This window comes from Lontra canadensis, unplaced genomic scaffold (genome assembly GCF_010015895.1).
Source record: "Lontra canadensis isolate GAN:19392208 unplaced genomic scaffold, GSC_riverotter_1.0 scaffold6, whole genome shotgun sequence".
Lineage (NCBI taxonomy): Eukaryota > Metazoa > Chordata > Mammalia > Carnivora > Mustelidae > Lontra > Lontra canadensis.
The window spans coordinates 28490483-28507641 of NW_022631000.1; the positions used below are offsets into that span (position 1 = coordinate 28490483).

A 17159-nucleotide genomic window follows, 5' to 3' on the forward strand; every position below is an offset into this window, starting at 1 on the left:
TCATAATAATCTCTTCATGCTATAATAATAATCTTCATTTTATAAATAGGGAAACTAGGGCAAAGTTAAGTAACAACAAGTCATCAAGCTAGTAATGGGCAAAGCCAGGTTTCAAATTTTCACAGTCTGATTCCCAAATCCATGAACCTAACCTACAGTAAAACATAGAATCCAAAAAAAGGGGAGATTTATTTCTGAATGTATTTAGTAATATCACAGATTATATAACAACTCTATAAAATATACAATTAGCTTATTAAAGATACTAATTTTATCACCCTATAATATTACATATATAATAACAGTATTATTAACTGTATTTTGACATTTTCATCTGTACATAAATACCTCCCTGTGAAGGAGACATACCACTTAGTTCACTTAGTGGTTAGTTATGTTCTATTGAAAAAACCAGAATTCAGATTTAAGAAGTAGAGGGACCTGCTCTTTCTAGTTTTAAAAATTGGTAATAAAGAGTATAAACACAGGGAGAGCTGCAGCCTGACATAATATATTCTGTAAATCACTTACTGTTAGGAACACGTTCCGAGTCTTCAGTCTTTGGCGCTTACTTGGCATCCCTGTTCCCTGTCTATCCTCAGGACACATCTGTGATTCGCTATAGGCTAGTAACACTAGCACAAATACTCAAACAGTGTTAGGAAAATACCCAGAATGTGTCTTGAGAAATTGGCTGCTTTGATTTATCAGAAAGCTGGAAAGTAAGGTACTGTAACTCAGCAAGAGGTAAACATGGTTCCAACATTCAGATTCCAGTCTTTAGATACACTCTACCAACAATGGTGCTTCTGCAGGGAGGAGGGCACCCAAGCATAGGCCAACTCATGTGTGCCTTCAACTTCATGTTAAGTTTCAAGCATTCACACTCCTTCTAATTTAATTAATCCACTTGGTACTTGTTGCACAACTTTTCAAAAATGAAGGCAAATACATAAACAACATAAACAAGGATATTCATTCCAGTATTGTGTATAGAAGCACTAGCAACACTAGTAACAACCTAAGTACCCATCAGATGGGGGCTGCCAGTTAAATACATTCACTGTGGCATATCACTATGTTGGGAAGATTAGGAAATCTTTCACAAGAGTAAGGCAGCTCTCTGTGTACAGATACCAAAGCAGAAGAGGCAAGTTGCAGAACAGTAGGTCAAGGATGCTAGAATTCATGTGAAGAAACACATCCCCCTGACCAGAATCACTAGAGGACTCCCGGAATGGGGGATCCGAGAAAAGCTTATTTTTGAATGCTTTGAAAAAATGTTTGCATTTTTTTAACTGAGTCCATGAAAGGCTTTTTTTTTTCCAACTACAATGGATTATAAAATGAAAGTTAATACTTTAATAATCAGTCTTTAGAATTTTTAATGAAAATTAAATGGCTAAAAGAAACCTTGAAACCCGTCTAATGCTACCTAATTTGAGGTTCCTTTAGTATGCCTGCAACTGCTTTCTATTTGAGCTCTTATGTATTTGGGACAAATGAGTCATGGGAAGTTTCAGTTTACCACTGCTGGTAGAAGAATTGGTACCATTTTCCTTGATCTGCCTGTTAGATACGGGATACAACAGAAGTTATTCCAAGTTCTTTGCTTCTGGATATATTTTACATCTGCAAGCTTTAAAATGGTAGATCCAGACTTCCTGGAAGAACAGACAACATATTTACTTGAAGCAGACTCGGGTTTACTTGAGTTCATACTCACTTTGGCTAAGTCACAGAGTGAGGGAAGGTGTCTGGGAATAATGGTTCTATTTTTTTCCTGTTCATTCCTGAAAAATCCAATAGGAGATTCTTTTCACTCTAAAATTAACTACTCTGTGTATGAAGCAGTATCTGGATATCTGATCTTAAATAGAAATGTTATCTTAAAATGGTACCGCCTTTTATAAAACCATAAAAGTACCCTTTATTCTTAGCCTTTGGGGGTGTGGGGGAATGACTACAATAAAAGCTGATTAGTTATGCCACTGCAGTGTACTAGTTCATATCGGACCATCTCTAGTGGGCAGAATTTTAGTTCTTTAGTAAAAGCCATTAGCAGAAAATAGTCTTTTCTCACTTCTAAAATCACAGTTAAACATTCTAAATGAGATGAAGAGTAAGCTGCAGTGTCCTGGGGCAGCTATCTCAAGAAGCCCCCTGCACATTAGGGAAAGGCTGAATGCCTTCTAAACCATAGCAACCTCAGTTCAAACTCCAAACTCCACTATCCACAAGCTGTACAACCTTGGGAAAGCTTCCCCATTCACAAAATGGGAATGCCATCACTTCTTGTCCGGTTGTTGTGAGCTGAATGAGATGAGGCACGAAGGCACCAAGCCTGGTGTCAATCACACATTATGCAAAATAATAAGAGGAGGAAAGAAAGGGATCTGAGATCAGAACTGCACCTGTGGAGGTCTTCAGAAACCAAATTCACAGAATGGGGATGTGTACTCGCCTTAGCCTAGATGAAGAAAGGAGGCCTAAGTGATTTTTCAAAACATTCCAACTGAGGCAACTGAAGGAGATGCAGGAACCACAGTGTGAACCTAGGCAGCAAAACTGTGAACTGGTAGCAAAGACGCCAAGAAAGAAAGCAAAGATGGCAGAAGGGTGATGCACCCAAGGACTATGTGGGTGCGCAAGTCAACACCAAGCCAGCCGGAGCTACTTCTGAGCTCCAGAACCTCTGGGTTCAACACATGCTCCTGCATCTCCAAGTGGACGCTCTGGGCTTACCGAGATTCGGCTGAGACACGGCCATGGACCTCTGGGGTGCTGGGGTGGACGTGGCTGCAGAGTGGAGGTTCATTGGATTCAGGGGCTGATTCATCGCCTTCCTAGGGTCTTGCCATGTGGTGATTTTTTCTATGTGACTAAAAGAAGGAAAACAATTATCTTTTTAATTGTCAGCATGATTATCATTATCACCATCACCAATAACAGCACAAGAGTTAAATGACGCCGGCTCTTCCTTCCTTAGGATCTGCTTACAAATGGCTGACACACTGTGTTTGTTTTCATCCAAGGTCACGCCTGCCCACATACCCTCCATCCAAGGGCTCCAGCAGGGACTCTCTGAATAGAAGAAGCCCATGACTTTGTTGTCCCAGCTGTCCCAGACGCAGAAACCCTCTTACACGTTTTCTGCCTCACCAGTGTATCTCCTCTCAGCCAAGGAGTCTTCGCTCCCCAGCCTCTCAGATGCTTCCCTGCCATTCAGTCACTGGGATGCCATGGTGGGAATTCCTCTCCCAAAGCAGGACCATGATCCTGCCCTGCCAACCCTCCCACGCTCTGCGGATCACATAACTGACGTAACGAGGACATCTCTGCTGGTCTCAGCCAAAGCCAGGGCTTTTGAAACCAACCTCGTGAACATGACATGACTGAGCTCTACTAAGACCAAGGAAGGCACTGTGAGGTCCACACGGGTAATACGGAATACCCTGAAGAAGCTTTCGTTCGATTCATCAAGGTAACAACTGGGAAGCTGGAGTACAGAGTAGCAGGATGTAAGTGTAGAAGACAGGAAGACAGATGACAGAGAAACCCAACCGTCAAGGCATGAAGACTTCTGAGGGCAACGACATGATTAGACTTTCGGTCATACACAACTTCCAGGATCCGTTATTGTCACTTAATCTCAGAGAAACTGGCCCAACATAAGCTTCTGTCCAGAGTTTCCATATGTCCTGAGAAAGATGGACAAAGGGGTGCCTGGGGGGCTCAGTGGGTTAAGCCTCTGCCTTTGGCTCAGGTCATGGTCTCAGGGTCCTGGGATTGAGCCCAGGCGCTCATGGCGCTCCCTGCTCGGCGGGGAGCCTGTTTCCCCCTCTCCCTCTGCCTGCCTCTCTGCCTACTTGTGATCTCTCTCTCTGTTAAATAAATAAATAAAATCTTATTAAAAAAAAAAAAGAAGAAGAAGAAGAAAGATGGACAGACCTCCAGCTTTGTCGGCCTCCTCCCAAACCACACCATAAGTCAGTCATGCTTCATGTACCCCATGACATAAACTACTTTCTGAGATTTTATTATATTTTTCTTTTAAAGATGAACATATTCACCTAGTTCAATAGCTTTGTTTTACGAGTTGCAGCAGAGTTCTTTCCACAGTTATCAAAAACAAACTCTGATAGCAGAAACTAAACGTCAGCCTTTTGTTCTAAGCATTGCAGCTAGGCTTGCCTCTCCCAAAGTAATTGTCGGTGTCAACCCCCATGCACTACAGACCCTTCTAGATCCATATGAAAGGAGCCTGATTGTTCTTTTGGTAAAACACACCTTAATTTTGAATAACAATGGCTCCCTTTGAATCCTTGGCGTCGCTATTACTACCATTAAATTTAATCCTAAATCAGGGCTATCCCCCCTCACTGGAGTTGTATTTGTCTCTTCTTTTGCATCTGTTTCCTCGCATTTGAACGCTGCCTCTGCTAAACTTCCTCAGACTTCTTTGTCCTAGACAGCAAGTTACAGGAACGGGGAGCTCATCCACTGCCTTGAGTGAAAACTTGGCTGTTTTCCCAAGAAGGCCTTTAAATGAGTGTGATTAAAGGTAGAGGAAGCGTAATTAAGTTTAACTGTTGAGTTTCCATACTGTCGGAGCCCTCAGCAGTCCTTAAAACATAATCCAAAACGAACAGGGTAAAATAAAAACATTAAAACCAAGACTGTCCTAACCATAAGAGACTCTCAATCTCACAAAACAAACTGAGGTGGGGGGGGGGCGGCGGTTACGGACATTGGGGAGGATAAGTGCTATGGTGAGTGCTGTGAAGTGTGTAAACCTGGCGATTCACAGACCTGTACCCCTGGGGATAAAAATACGTTATGTGTTAATTTAAAAATAAATAAATTTAAAAATTTTTAAAACATTTTAAAAACTTACCTAAAATAATAAAGTAAAAAAAAAAGATTTTATTTTTCTGAGAGAGAGAGCGCGCGTGCGGGGTGCACGCATGAGCACACATGAGAGGGGGAAGGGTTAAAAAAAAAAAAAAAAAAAAAACAACCCAAGACTGTCCTGTTCAGAAAAACACAAATAGAGGGGGAAAGACCCAACTAAAGAGAGGATAATCACTTACTCAGCACACAGAAAGATGAAAAAGAAGGAAACAGTGGTCTTAGTTACACCTTCAGCTTAACGATTATAATTCTGTTGAAAGCTTTCATAAAATCCTTGTGTCAGCTTCTGGTCAAGTGGAAACTCATCACCAGCCTCCGGCGATTTGTCATTGTCCTTCAGAGTCAGGAACCCTCATTGACGAGGATGTCAGAGTTAAGTAAACTCCCTTTAGCAAAGTAATTAAGAGCTAAGAAAACCTTTGACTAACCATTCCTTCAGGACCCACACTATGAAAACATGTTTTTCCAAGGTAGGTCTGTCCTACATACTTTCCACAATGCTACCGGAAGGAAAGGAATCCTTTTCTCTTTCATGAACCTTTCTCAGACCCTCTGATACCACGGATCTCGATGCTTCTTCGCCAGGAGCACCAAGAGCGCAGCCGCTGGTGGGAGAAATGGGGGGGATGGGAGGGTGGGGGAAGAGAAAGTGATGCAGGTCTGCTGTGGTCTGACACGCAGCTACCAGTCAGTGGTAGGAATGACACAGGAGCCGGTACAATGCTGGTTTCCACTCTCCTCTCCCATTCCGAACCAGAAGGCTATGGCCCCTGAATCTAGGGAGAGCAGGAAGGCCCACACCCCAAGTGGTAACTGAGCCCAGCTTGCCTAAGGACATCACCACAGCTGGTCAGCATCCATCCTCCAGAACAGAATGCTGGGGCATTCTGAGAGGACCCTCTGGCCCCATCCCAGAGAGGTCTGACCCCAATGAGGTACAACTCGGCTGTGGCTTCCAAGTCCTAGAACTCCCCCAGGACCGTGGGAGCCTCCTCAGCCCAACCTTCAAACCCCACGCCCGGCCAACACTTTGAAAGGAGTTTTGTTCCCAGCAGATTTGTTAATTAAAAGTGTCACTCATGGTATTGCCCAAAGACTAGAGTACAAGAGGGAGTCTGAAGAAAGCGGTTCTCATTGCTCAGAAACAACTCTGAGAAGAAAGCCACTGGAATTCCCAGTCTTAGCACACCCACCCGTCGACCTGACACCAGCTTTGCTCTAAACGCTCAGCTCCTAGGATGTCCAGGGTGGCTCCCGGGCCGAATGTCAAAAGCAAAAGCTCTGCTCACAAGAACTTGATACATCGCAGATGATTTGATCGGAAAGCTACATTCTGCTATTGTGCAAATCACTTTGCTCCCATTGCCCCATTCCCAAAGGCAGGCTAAGCCACTGGCTCTGTCGGTCATACCACTGTCTCATCTCCGCTCCCTCTCAGTTACTGACTCATTTCCTTTCTCGGATTTCTCAGTGTAACTTTACTGTCTGCCAGGACCCGCAGTGGAGCTGGCCTGCTGCTCCCACCTCTTCCCCAAAGTCACTCCCTTGCTGCCGAGCCTAACTTCAAACCAATGTCTCTGTTTTTAAAAGTCTCCTTTCTCCTAAAAATTTATATATATTCAATCTCCCTACATATGTGTGTCCGAGGAATAATATGCTGTACCACTGTCATATCAGAAAATGGAACAAAAAAGGAAAAAGATATCAAACTATTGACGGTGATACATGAAAATAAGAGGCCCGCTGGCACTTTTTTTTTCTTATCATAACTCCCTTGTACTTCCCAGGTTTTTAATAGTGACTATGAGTTGTTTTCATAAGCAGTAAAAACAAAGACACTCATGAAGGTACAACATGACGAAAAGGAAAACGAGGCACGGTCACACAGGTCATAGAGTACTAAAATGAGACTTTAGATAAGCTGTAGATTTGGCTGTCACCGTCAAGGGGCAAAGAAAGAATTAGGAAAATGGAAATCAATCACCTGGCCCCATGCTGTTTATAAGGAAAAAGAGTATCAGTTCCAAAGGAAAAGAAAAACTTTTCCTGACACCAAAAGGCCTCTTTCCTGGGCTTTAAAAAAAAAAAAAAAAAAAAAAAAAAAACACTCTAAGGGTTTCACAGGGAGACCCTGGTGGCGCAGATAACAAGATAATGGGAGTGGTCATCTCTTTCTTTGGGGGCCTCTGTGACCACCATTTATTTCCTAGACTGCCCCATTCCACAGTCACAGAAAGAACCAACCCACTCCTCACCTCCAACACATCAGGAGTCTGATCAGAGAAGGATTCAGGTCCAAAAAGAGCTTCAGTTGCTTAGGAACTGCAGTTTTCGCTCAGGGGCAAGAAAAGTCAACATTTCTCTGAGATGATGTTTGGCTGAAAAACTGTTGTGTGAAATAATTTTTCCTTCTTGAACTAGTATGTTTTTCAATAGAGACACGGATTTAGAAAGTCATTTTATTTACCAGGGAAATTCTGTGTTGGAGGTTGAAACGTTGTTGAAATGAGCGGAGGAGGGGGCAACCTCCCCACCCTCCTGGTCTCCCTCCACTGCAGGCCTGGTTCCTCCCATCAGCCTCCAGAGGATCATTAACTTAGCTCCTGTTTCCTCTTCTCCAGCCTCCTGCATGACCTTCCACCTTGAGGAGCACCAGGGCCTCCAGTCTTCCCCTCCTCCAGTCCTTCCGGTTTTACTCCAACCTTCCACCCCTCCCCCACCCTGACAATCCGCTCTCCATCCCACCTCTAGACTCCTATCCTAAGGACAGCTGGGATCCAAGTCACCCCCGGGGTCCTTGGTCTCACATGCTTAACCGGTTGACTGAGCCACTCAGGTGCCCACACATACCTGAGTCTTAATGTTACCTCTGATCCTGTGTGACCTTGTTGGACAAGCCACTTCACCCACCCTGGTCTCAGAACCCAGATCCATGAGCACCCACAGCAGTGAAAGGAGCTAACAAACGTGAGAGTTCCTTGTTGCAAAGGTAAAATAGGTCTGTTCAGGGAAAGTAATGACAGCCGAAGTCACCTGCAGGTTTCACGACCAGTTCACAGGGCCTCCCAGGCTCACCTCCCCAGCCATGAGCGTAAGGAAGGCGGCCTCACCAAGCCCCAGGCTGACGACGTGGGTTCCAGGTTACTCAACAGCATGCACTGTTCATTTACTGTGCACAATGCACTAGGCAGGTATAAAAATAAAGGGCATTCAGTAACTATAAAACCCTGACTAGCAGCAGAACCATTAAAGGCGAAGATAAAATCTTAATCTGTAAAAATAGAACCCACCTGCTTCGTACAATCTGAGAAAAAGCCTGGCATTTTGGGATGAATTTATCCTCCAGCCTATGACCACGACCTATTACACTAACTTTATGGAAGGAAGCCACACAACAAAGACTTTCTGAAATAGAAAAGGTCTATGTAATACATTTTGTATTGCTGGAAGCATACGAAGATACAAAAATAGAAATGATTCTGAGTGCTTGATTTTGAAAGAATTTAGAGTTCTTAGCAACATAAGCGGCTTGCCTATTTCTATGGGCAAAGATTTCATCTCTCAATGTATGTGTTTTGCCTTTTTACTCCCCCTCCACCCCACCCTCACTGCTTTAATATTTCAAGTTTCACATTACTGTCAGCCATTACTCGGGGCTCCCTGCCAGCAACAGAGCTGTTAGGACAGGGCTTAGAAGTAGCCTCCAACCTGCCTCTTTTTCCACCACAAACTAGCTAGGCAGTTAAAGAGAACCACACCAGTGAGATGGGAATTTAAAGGCAGCCTGAGGTTGTAAAACCAAGATCAACTGATTCAAAACTCAATTCACATTCAATGCCACTTGGTGCTAGTCCCCTGACCATCCCAGGCTCTGTTCAAGTTCTCCTCCCTTCACTCTCTCTTTGTTGGGGGGGGCGGGGTGCTTAATAATGTTCCATTATTAAATGGAACATAAGCTCTTTCAATGACAGAAATGATCCTATGGGGCATAGCAAAGTGCTCTGTACATAGTAAGCATTTGCAAAACAATACCCATGAAACCCTCATAATACAAACCAACTTAGAGCATATGTAAACAATCTTCCTTTGCTTTTTTAATTTTTTTTAAGATTTTTATTTATTTGACAGAGAAAGAGAGCACAGAAGCAGGGGAAGCAGTAGGCAGAGGGAGATGTCTCACAGGAAACCCCGCATGGGACTCCATTCCAAGACCCGGGGATCCTGACCTGAGGCAAAGGCAGACACTTAATCAAGACACTAAGATGGTTTTTGATTTACGGGACCCATTCACCACCCTCTTAATCACATCACCCTTTATCACAAATGTATATAGCTAAAGATTATTTGCTTAGAAAGTGCTAAATCAACTTTGCAACTTGCTCCTTGTGAACCAGTTCAATTAAAGCCATCAATGTTAAAAATGGAAATTGAAACAGATTTGCGTGAGGCTGATAATTTCCCAGAGAGGGCTTGCCAAGTTAAGTTTGACCCATTGTCAGCAGGCAACAAATGCTATGCCAATACTTAATCCCGTACCAGATGGCAAGAAGACTTGTCCGAGAATCAATCACGTTGAAGTCCTGAAATGTTCCCCAGTGAGATATAAAATACAAAGAAGCAAAACACTGGTTTACTTTCTTATGTTCCGGGAATAAATGCTGCCTGTGTTTCAATTACATTAAACATGCTGGCAGTGTGTTCTTATTTAAATTTCAGGACCTAGGAAATGACACATCGTATCTTACTCATATCTTGCATTTCTTTGAGTGGTGCTTTTGTTTTGTTTTGTTTTTTTGCCAGTGGTACTCAGCTATTCGGACTGACACCAGAGGTGGGTTTTAACCACAAGAACAAAGACAGCTGGCGTGCACATTTATTAATTCTCCCAGACCCAGATGTACACTCTCTCCAAATTACTTCCTCTGCTGTCACCTAAAACCAGAACCTAGTGGAAACTGATCACTTGTGAGCCCCTGAGCCCTATTCTTGGGGGGGGGGGGGCTCATAGCAAGGAGAGCTACCATCACTGTGATAGCTCGCAGCCCACTTCTAAACTGGCAACCCAACCTGATTGGTAGCCATCTGTTAAGCTGTTCCCTTCTGCTTCACCCTCTCAGTCCAAGTATAAGCAGGGGTCGGCTTTTGAACTACAATACACTGATAACTGGAAATCAAGTGCTGGCATGTCACCTGGCTGAACTGTTTTAGTTTATTTCCAAAGCCATCAAACTCCTTCCCAGGTTTTCATCCTTCCTATTGTCACCCTAACTGAAGATTCTTTGCCATAAAGCAACTTTCACACCACTATAATTGGTTACAATTCTTTTTCTGTTCTCCCCAAATCCTGAACGGTACTATCTCTTGCTGGTCCAATGCATTAGAATATAGGAAGAGGTAAAAAAAAAAAAAAAAAAAAAATTAGGCTGCAAAGGTACATCACTGGCACCTCCATTAGCAAAGCATTCGTATCATTCACAGATTAAATCCCAAAGCCATAAAAACGGTCTCATGCTATCCAATAAAGGTGACTGTTCCCATAATGGAAGCGTGCCTCCTAGACAGTTCATCCTTCTTTGAAACCACAAGGAATTTATAGCTGAAAGGTTCTGCTCTGATTTTCACTTAGGCAGCTCACAGGAATAAGTCCTATATAAATAGGGGATTTTTTTAGGATCCTCTAATAAAAGATGATACAAGACCAGAAGCATTATTTTGGTGCATGTTTCCGGTCTCTACCATTCACTTGCCAATTCACAAACATTTCAGAGTCCTCTGGAATTCTGAATGAATGGCAGGGATTGTATTTTTAACTATGAGGTTCTAATCCCTGACTTCCATGGAAGCCGCGCCAGGAAGCTTCCCCTCGTTTAAATTAGCGGCGGTAGTGGCCACGCCAGTGTGGAAGATCCACTCGCACTTCCGCCGCAGCCAGCTGTGGCGATCGGTCGACTCGCAAATCCTTTCCACGGAACAGGGCCACCTTTTCTGCAGACTCACTCCCAGACCTGCTCGGTCAGGGCAGAAGCTGAGTCAAGGAGAGGGGCCGTCCGCTCCACCTGACACAGTCATATACACGGGTCCTCCAGAGCACTGCCGCTGGGGTGGGGAGGAAGGCGGCAGGATGAATGTGCCTCTCCTGGAGAAAACCACTTTGGGAAGCTAGTGACTCAGCAACAGAGCCCCAAGGTGTGACTCAGACACCTCACCTCAGAGGGTGAGGCGCCTCATTGTGTTAGAGGACCCCGACATCGCCCAACACAGGCAAACCTGCCTTCACCTCTGCAAACCGAACCAAACTCTTACTTAACCTTATTTTTCCTATTCCCTAAAAGAGCAAGAAGAAAAAGAAGGACTAGGTTTCTGTTTGCTTGTCTGCCATAGGCCAAGAGCCCTATTAAAGAACTTTGGCTGTTCCGTAATTTTATGATCAACACTTAGCATTTTTTTCCTCTTCTCAAGTCAGGATCAACAGTGCTAGTAAAAGATTCATAAATCATGCTAAATTTCTCCTATGGAAACCGAACAACAATGGAAGAGTGTATACCACTACGTTTTATTATTTCCAGATATCTAGTATCTCTTCCTACTTTCCCTTTCACAAACAAAACCATGTGGTGGGAAGGAGAAGTGGAGAAAATATGAGGTTCTTTCTGAATGGTGACTTCTAGAATTATCAAGAGGCATTTCTTCATTCGACAAGCGTTTACCAAGGAACCCTATCTTTCACGGGGACTCAGTTCCCAGAATCGGTTTTGGGAAATGTGGGGTGTGGTGAAAGGAACCCCCCAAAATCCTTTAAATGGCCCATAAGTGTGCAGTCTCCTAGGCTTTATGTATGTTACACTGTCTTTCAGTGTCCGAAACAGCCACTTCCCTCCAGGGTTAAGACATGGTACTGTTTTCTACAGCCAAGCTCCAAGTGAGACCATGCTGTCCCCAAATCCTTACGCTGGGATTCCTAAGCATGTAGTGTTGAATTTGTGCCACTTAAACAGGCATGAAGTCCTAAGTGCCTTATGGTCTTCCGAGCCAACATGGATCTATCAGCAGACGATCCAGTGTGGGCCCCAGGAGCTGGCTATCAAACAGGCAGTGAGGTAGTGGCCAAGAAATAATGAATGAGTGGAGGTTAACAGACACAAATCTTGGTGGTTTTTTTTTGTTACTATAAATGGTCCAGAGCCTGACATTCTGTCCTGATAACTATGCATTCAATACTCTCCCCAAATCAGAGGTGTCTGACATCTGGGAAGCAGCTTTCATCTCGCAATCATTCCTTAAATTTGTTTTTAAGCCACTGGGTTACTTGAAATACTAAAATACTTTGAAAATTGTTTTTCCAGGCTCTCCGTGCCCAGCACACGTGTCAATGTGTTGTTTTTCCAGTTGTTCCCCCAGTATGTCTTAGTCCACACGGCTTGCCCACTCCGAAGCCACTCCAGACAAAAACACGGTTCAACTGAACTGCTGATGCCCTCTGTCTCTTCTTTCTAATGGGGCCAACTGAATTAGATGTCACTTGCCCAAAAGAAGAGGGCAAAGCCTCCTCAAAACCAAGAATTCTTTTGGATTCGTCTAGCTTCACTTCCATTCAGGCAAAGAGATTTGACTCCTCTTCATTGGTTTTGTTTTTCTAAGTTCTGAGAAGAGAATGAGCCACATTGGGCTCCGATCCTCGGAGCCACTGTGCTTGCACATGCTTGAGGGCCATGACCCAGCTGGCACTGGAGAACAGACTGGCACGGACCCCAACCCCCGTCTGCAGAAAGACTCTAGTACTATTCAGAGCCAGCGTCCCATTTCGCAAGAAATGATTTAGAGGATGGAAGACAAAAACTGAGGCCTTAAAAGAGATGGAATTAAGCTTCAGAGTCAGGGAAGGGTGAGGACTACTGGAGACCTAGAAAAGTGGGGCAACCGCCTTAGGTTTTGTGTTTTAAACCCAGACCACAGGGGCACCTGGGTGGCTCAGTCAGTTAAGTGTCTGTCTTTAGCTCAGGTTATGATCCTAGGGTCCTGGGATAGAGCCCCACACTGGGCTCCCTGCTCAGCGGAAAGCCTGCTGCTCCCCTGCCCTCTGACTGCCACTCTGCCTACTTGTGTGCATTCTCTGGCTCTCTGTCAAATAAATAGAAAAGAAAAAATCTATTTTTAAAAAAATTAGATTAAAAAAAATAAACCCAGCCCACAAATCTTTTCACATGTATTTCCTGGCATCTGCTATTAACCAGCTAAAAGAACACTGTAACTTCACCTAGCATCTCCAGGTCCCAGTGTCCTCCACTGTAAAATGGGCACAAAAATATCCATTTCATAAGTTTGTTTTGAGTATTTCATCAAATCACAAAAGTAAAGTGCCTCCACAATGCCAGACATAGATGGCACCCTGAATATTTTTTTAAAAGATTTATTTATTTGAGATTGAGAGTGCGCGAAGGGCAGAACACAGAGCAGAGCTCGATCCCACAACCCAAGGGATCGTGACCGGAGCCGAAACCAAGACTTAATCACTCAACCAACGGGGCCACCCAGGTGCCCCATGACACTATACATATATTAACTCCCCTTTTATCCCTTATGAACTCTATCCCAATGGTTGAAAGGAATCCGAGGAATTCAAACGCACAAAAATCAGCAAACACACTATGGTACAATGAACCCCCCCAAAATGGCGGGAAGTAACAGTGAACATCCATTCACTCTAAAAACTGCAGATATACTTGATTTCACAGAGTGGTGTGAAGTAGTAACTGATTTAGAGAAAATATTCTCAAAAGAAATAGGCCTAGTTAACCACCAGCCCTTGGGTGATCCCTCCACTGTTGTCTTGGTTTGGTTTTTCTTTGTTTTTTTGTTTGTTTTGCATTATTATGATATCAACTCTCAGAGCTGGGTTAGAAAAAGCCAGAGCTAATAGTCCTTTATTGTCTTTGTCAGGGAGGCTCTTTTTATTTTTTTTAAAGAGATTTTATTTATGTATTTGACAGAGAGAGACACAGAGAGAGAGGGAACACAAGCAGGAGGAGTAGGAGAGGGAGAAGCAGGGGGAGTGGGAGAGGGAGAAGCAGGGGGAGTGGGAGAGGGAGAAGCAGGCTTCCCGCTGAACAGGGAGCCTGATACGGGGCTCGATCCCAGGACTCTGGTGGTGTCTTTGTCAGGGAAGCACTTCTGGTGGTGATGAGCACCCCATGTCAGCACACAGACTTTCTGCCCACATTTAAAGTAGAAAAGGATTTTAGCTTGAAGTGAAAAGCAGGATAAGACTGAACACTAAAAAAATAATACCTGATGCCTTTCCATTTTTCCTAACAGAAATGCTCAGGAAATTTTAGGCCAATTTAGTTTTGTAATCATTTACCAAGTGACTGACAATAGTTCGCCCCCACAGTTCACCCCAAAATGTAAGTACTGATCAGTTACAAAAATGCAAGAAGACTTTAAGCTTCTGGACTCCACAAATGGAAAAACAAATTTAGCCTCAAAAGTACTATAGTTTTATACAAAACACATTGATGCAAACTCCAAATAGAGTTAACTTGGTACCCACAGGTAGAGGTTTAATTAAAAAAAAAAAATACACTACTGCTTTAATCTTTAATTATTAAAGAACAGAAACATGTATGTTTCAACTTTTTATGACTTATTTCCCTATCCAAACCCCACTGTTCTTCACTAAAGTAGCTGGGATTATTTCTCATATAAAATAAACATCTGGGGCGCTAGGTGGCTCAGTTAAGCGTCTGCCTTCGGCTCAGGCCATGATCTCAGGGTTCTGGAATGGAGCTTCTCGCACGGGGCTCTCTGTTCAGCGGGGAGCCTGCTTCTCTCTCTGCCTGCTGCTCCCCCTGCTTGTGCGCGCTCTCTCTCAAATAAGTAGTCTTTTAAAAAAATAAAAGAATAAAATAAACATCTATTTACGTGTATGTAATTTTTAAATTGGTGTGACTTTACACTTAACAGGAAACATGCAAGAATACACAAGGTACTTCCACGTACTGATTTATCGGCTGTCCTTTTTTTTTTTTTTTTCCCAAAGTTAGTTCTGACGGAAAAGTAGCCCTAGAATAATCATCTGTTTTTATATGGCCCCATCGTAACAGTGATAGGTGGGTAGGTCATTTTTCCAGCTTTGAAAAAGAAGTGAATCTTATTCTGTAACATACGCAAGATTTACAAAAAAAAAAAAGGGGGGGGGGAAGCTAAGATAACCAGTCTGAATAACCAAGTGAAAAAGCAAAGTGACACTAGATTTGATAACACCTAAACAAAAGCAGTAAGAATTTGGCAATAACGTGACCCTTAATACCCTCTCATGAAGGAGAGAAGAGACCCCACCCAAGTGGAGAAAACCACAGGCAGATGAGTCCTCTATTTTCTGAGCTGCTGATGGCCACACCACAGCATAACTGAAATCAAACACTTATGTTTAAACACAGACTTGGCCGGTGCAGCTTTTTCACTATGCTTTTTACTTAAATTGGCCGGGAGCGTTTTCAAACAGGGTGAGAGCCACCTCGGTTTGGTTAATTTATTAACTGAACCCTACAAATAAGTTATTCTTAGAAGCTGAGGAAATCCATGTGAAAAACATTAAAATTCTCAGGCAAATGTCCTTCCAATATTTGAAAGGAATGTTCTACTTACACAGATATACATTTTGAAGAAAAATCTGTAAATATACAGATTTACATTTTGAAGAAAAAATTGTAAATATATCAAAAATCTGTATGACTCTCTGAAGAATGTGTGTTTTAAACAAAGGAGAAAAACAGTTTCAGGAAAACAGCTTTTCTTTTTTAAAGATTTTATTTATTTATTTTAGAGAGAGAGAGAGACAGCACAAGCAGGAAGGAGCAGAGAGAGAGAGAATCTCAAGCAGACTCCAGGCTGAGCATAGAGCCCGAAGCGGGTGCGATCCCACAACCCTGAGATCATGACCTGAGTTGAAACCAAGAGTTGGATGCTTAACTGACTGCACCACCTAGGAGCCCCAGAAAAATACCTTTTAAAATGTCCATAAAATGCTCACAAAAGAGCCACAGCCTCACTAAAGGTCACCCTTGCATATTACTATTCTTAAACTGGTACCATCTTTCTGGAGGGCAGTTTGTCAACATGCAATAACGATCCTTGAAAATGCTTTGATCAGGCAACTCCACTTCCACAAAGTTTACAAGGAAACAATCTGATAGATATGGCAGAGCGGGCTGCCTACTTTTGAGTATCTGCTTTCCCCTTCTTCTAGGTGCTAGATATGGCCGTGAGACTAAGTTCTAGACAGTAAACAGAAGTGCTATGTTGGGGGCACCTGGGTGGCTCAGTAGTTAAGCAGCTGCCTTCAGCTCAGGTCATGATCTCAGGGTACTGGGATCAAGCCCCAAGTTGGGCTCTCTGCTCAGCAGGAAGCCTGCTTCTCTATCTCCCACTGACCCTGCTTGTGTTTCCTCTCTCACTGTGCCTCTGTCAAACAAATTTTTTTTTAAAAATCTTAAATTTAAAAAAAAAAAAAAAAAGAAGAAGAAGAAGTGCTATGTGGAATTCTGGGGAAGTTCTTTAAATAGAAGAGACAGACTTTTCTGCTTCCCACCTTACTCTTAACCCAGCTTGGAATGTGAACATGATGGCCAGAGCTACAGCAGCCCTCTCAAACCATGAGGAATGAAAGCCACACTGTAAGGACAAAAAAGTACAAAAAAGATAAATGCATGTGGAGCTACCAAACCAGCACTAGCCTGCCTTACTTTAGATTTCTTTAATGTTAGAGATAAATAAGCCATCTCCTTTCATGGCCCTGTTAATCACAAATGTAACTCCAACTCAATACAGAAAGTATGCAAGATGTATAAGAAGAGACGTCCATTGTAGTTCTGTTTATAGCTTAAATGTAGTAAGTGGTTAAATAAATTATGGTTCAGTCAGATAACAGAACACCAAACAGACATTATAAATGACACAGATCTATTATTTGTTTAAACGGAAAGATGTTCACAATATATTGCTATGTGTACAGGATCCCATTTTGGTTAATATACACACATATGAAAGAAGGAAAGTAGGCTTTATTCAATTCTTTAGATTTCTTTGTATTTTCTACATTTCAGCAATAAGCATCTTTTTTTCCAATCACAAAAAAGGCATGAGAAAAGCTATCCTCCCCCCTAAACGAACTCCCCTCCTACTTCAAAAATAATGTGGCATTCCACATTTGAACCTACAACTGCTAATTACAGCCTCTGAGAATAATT

The 17159-nt window shown here is 42.9% G+C and overlaps 1 protein-coding gene across 1 annotated transcript in view; it reads right to left on the reverse strand.

Moving 5' to 3' along the window:
• Positions 1 to 17159, reverse strand: part of WWTR1 (WW domain containing transcription regulator 1) — a 133787-nt gene that overhangs the window by 50140 nt on the left and 66488 nt on the right. The window contains exon 3 of the mRNA XM_032852463.1: positions 2746 to 2882. Coding sequence (XP_032708354.1) covers positions 2746 to 2882 — 137 coding nt within the window. The remainder of the gene's footprint in view (positions 1 to 2745; positions 2883 to 17159) is intronic.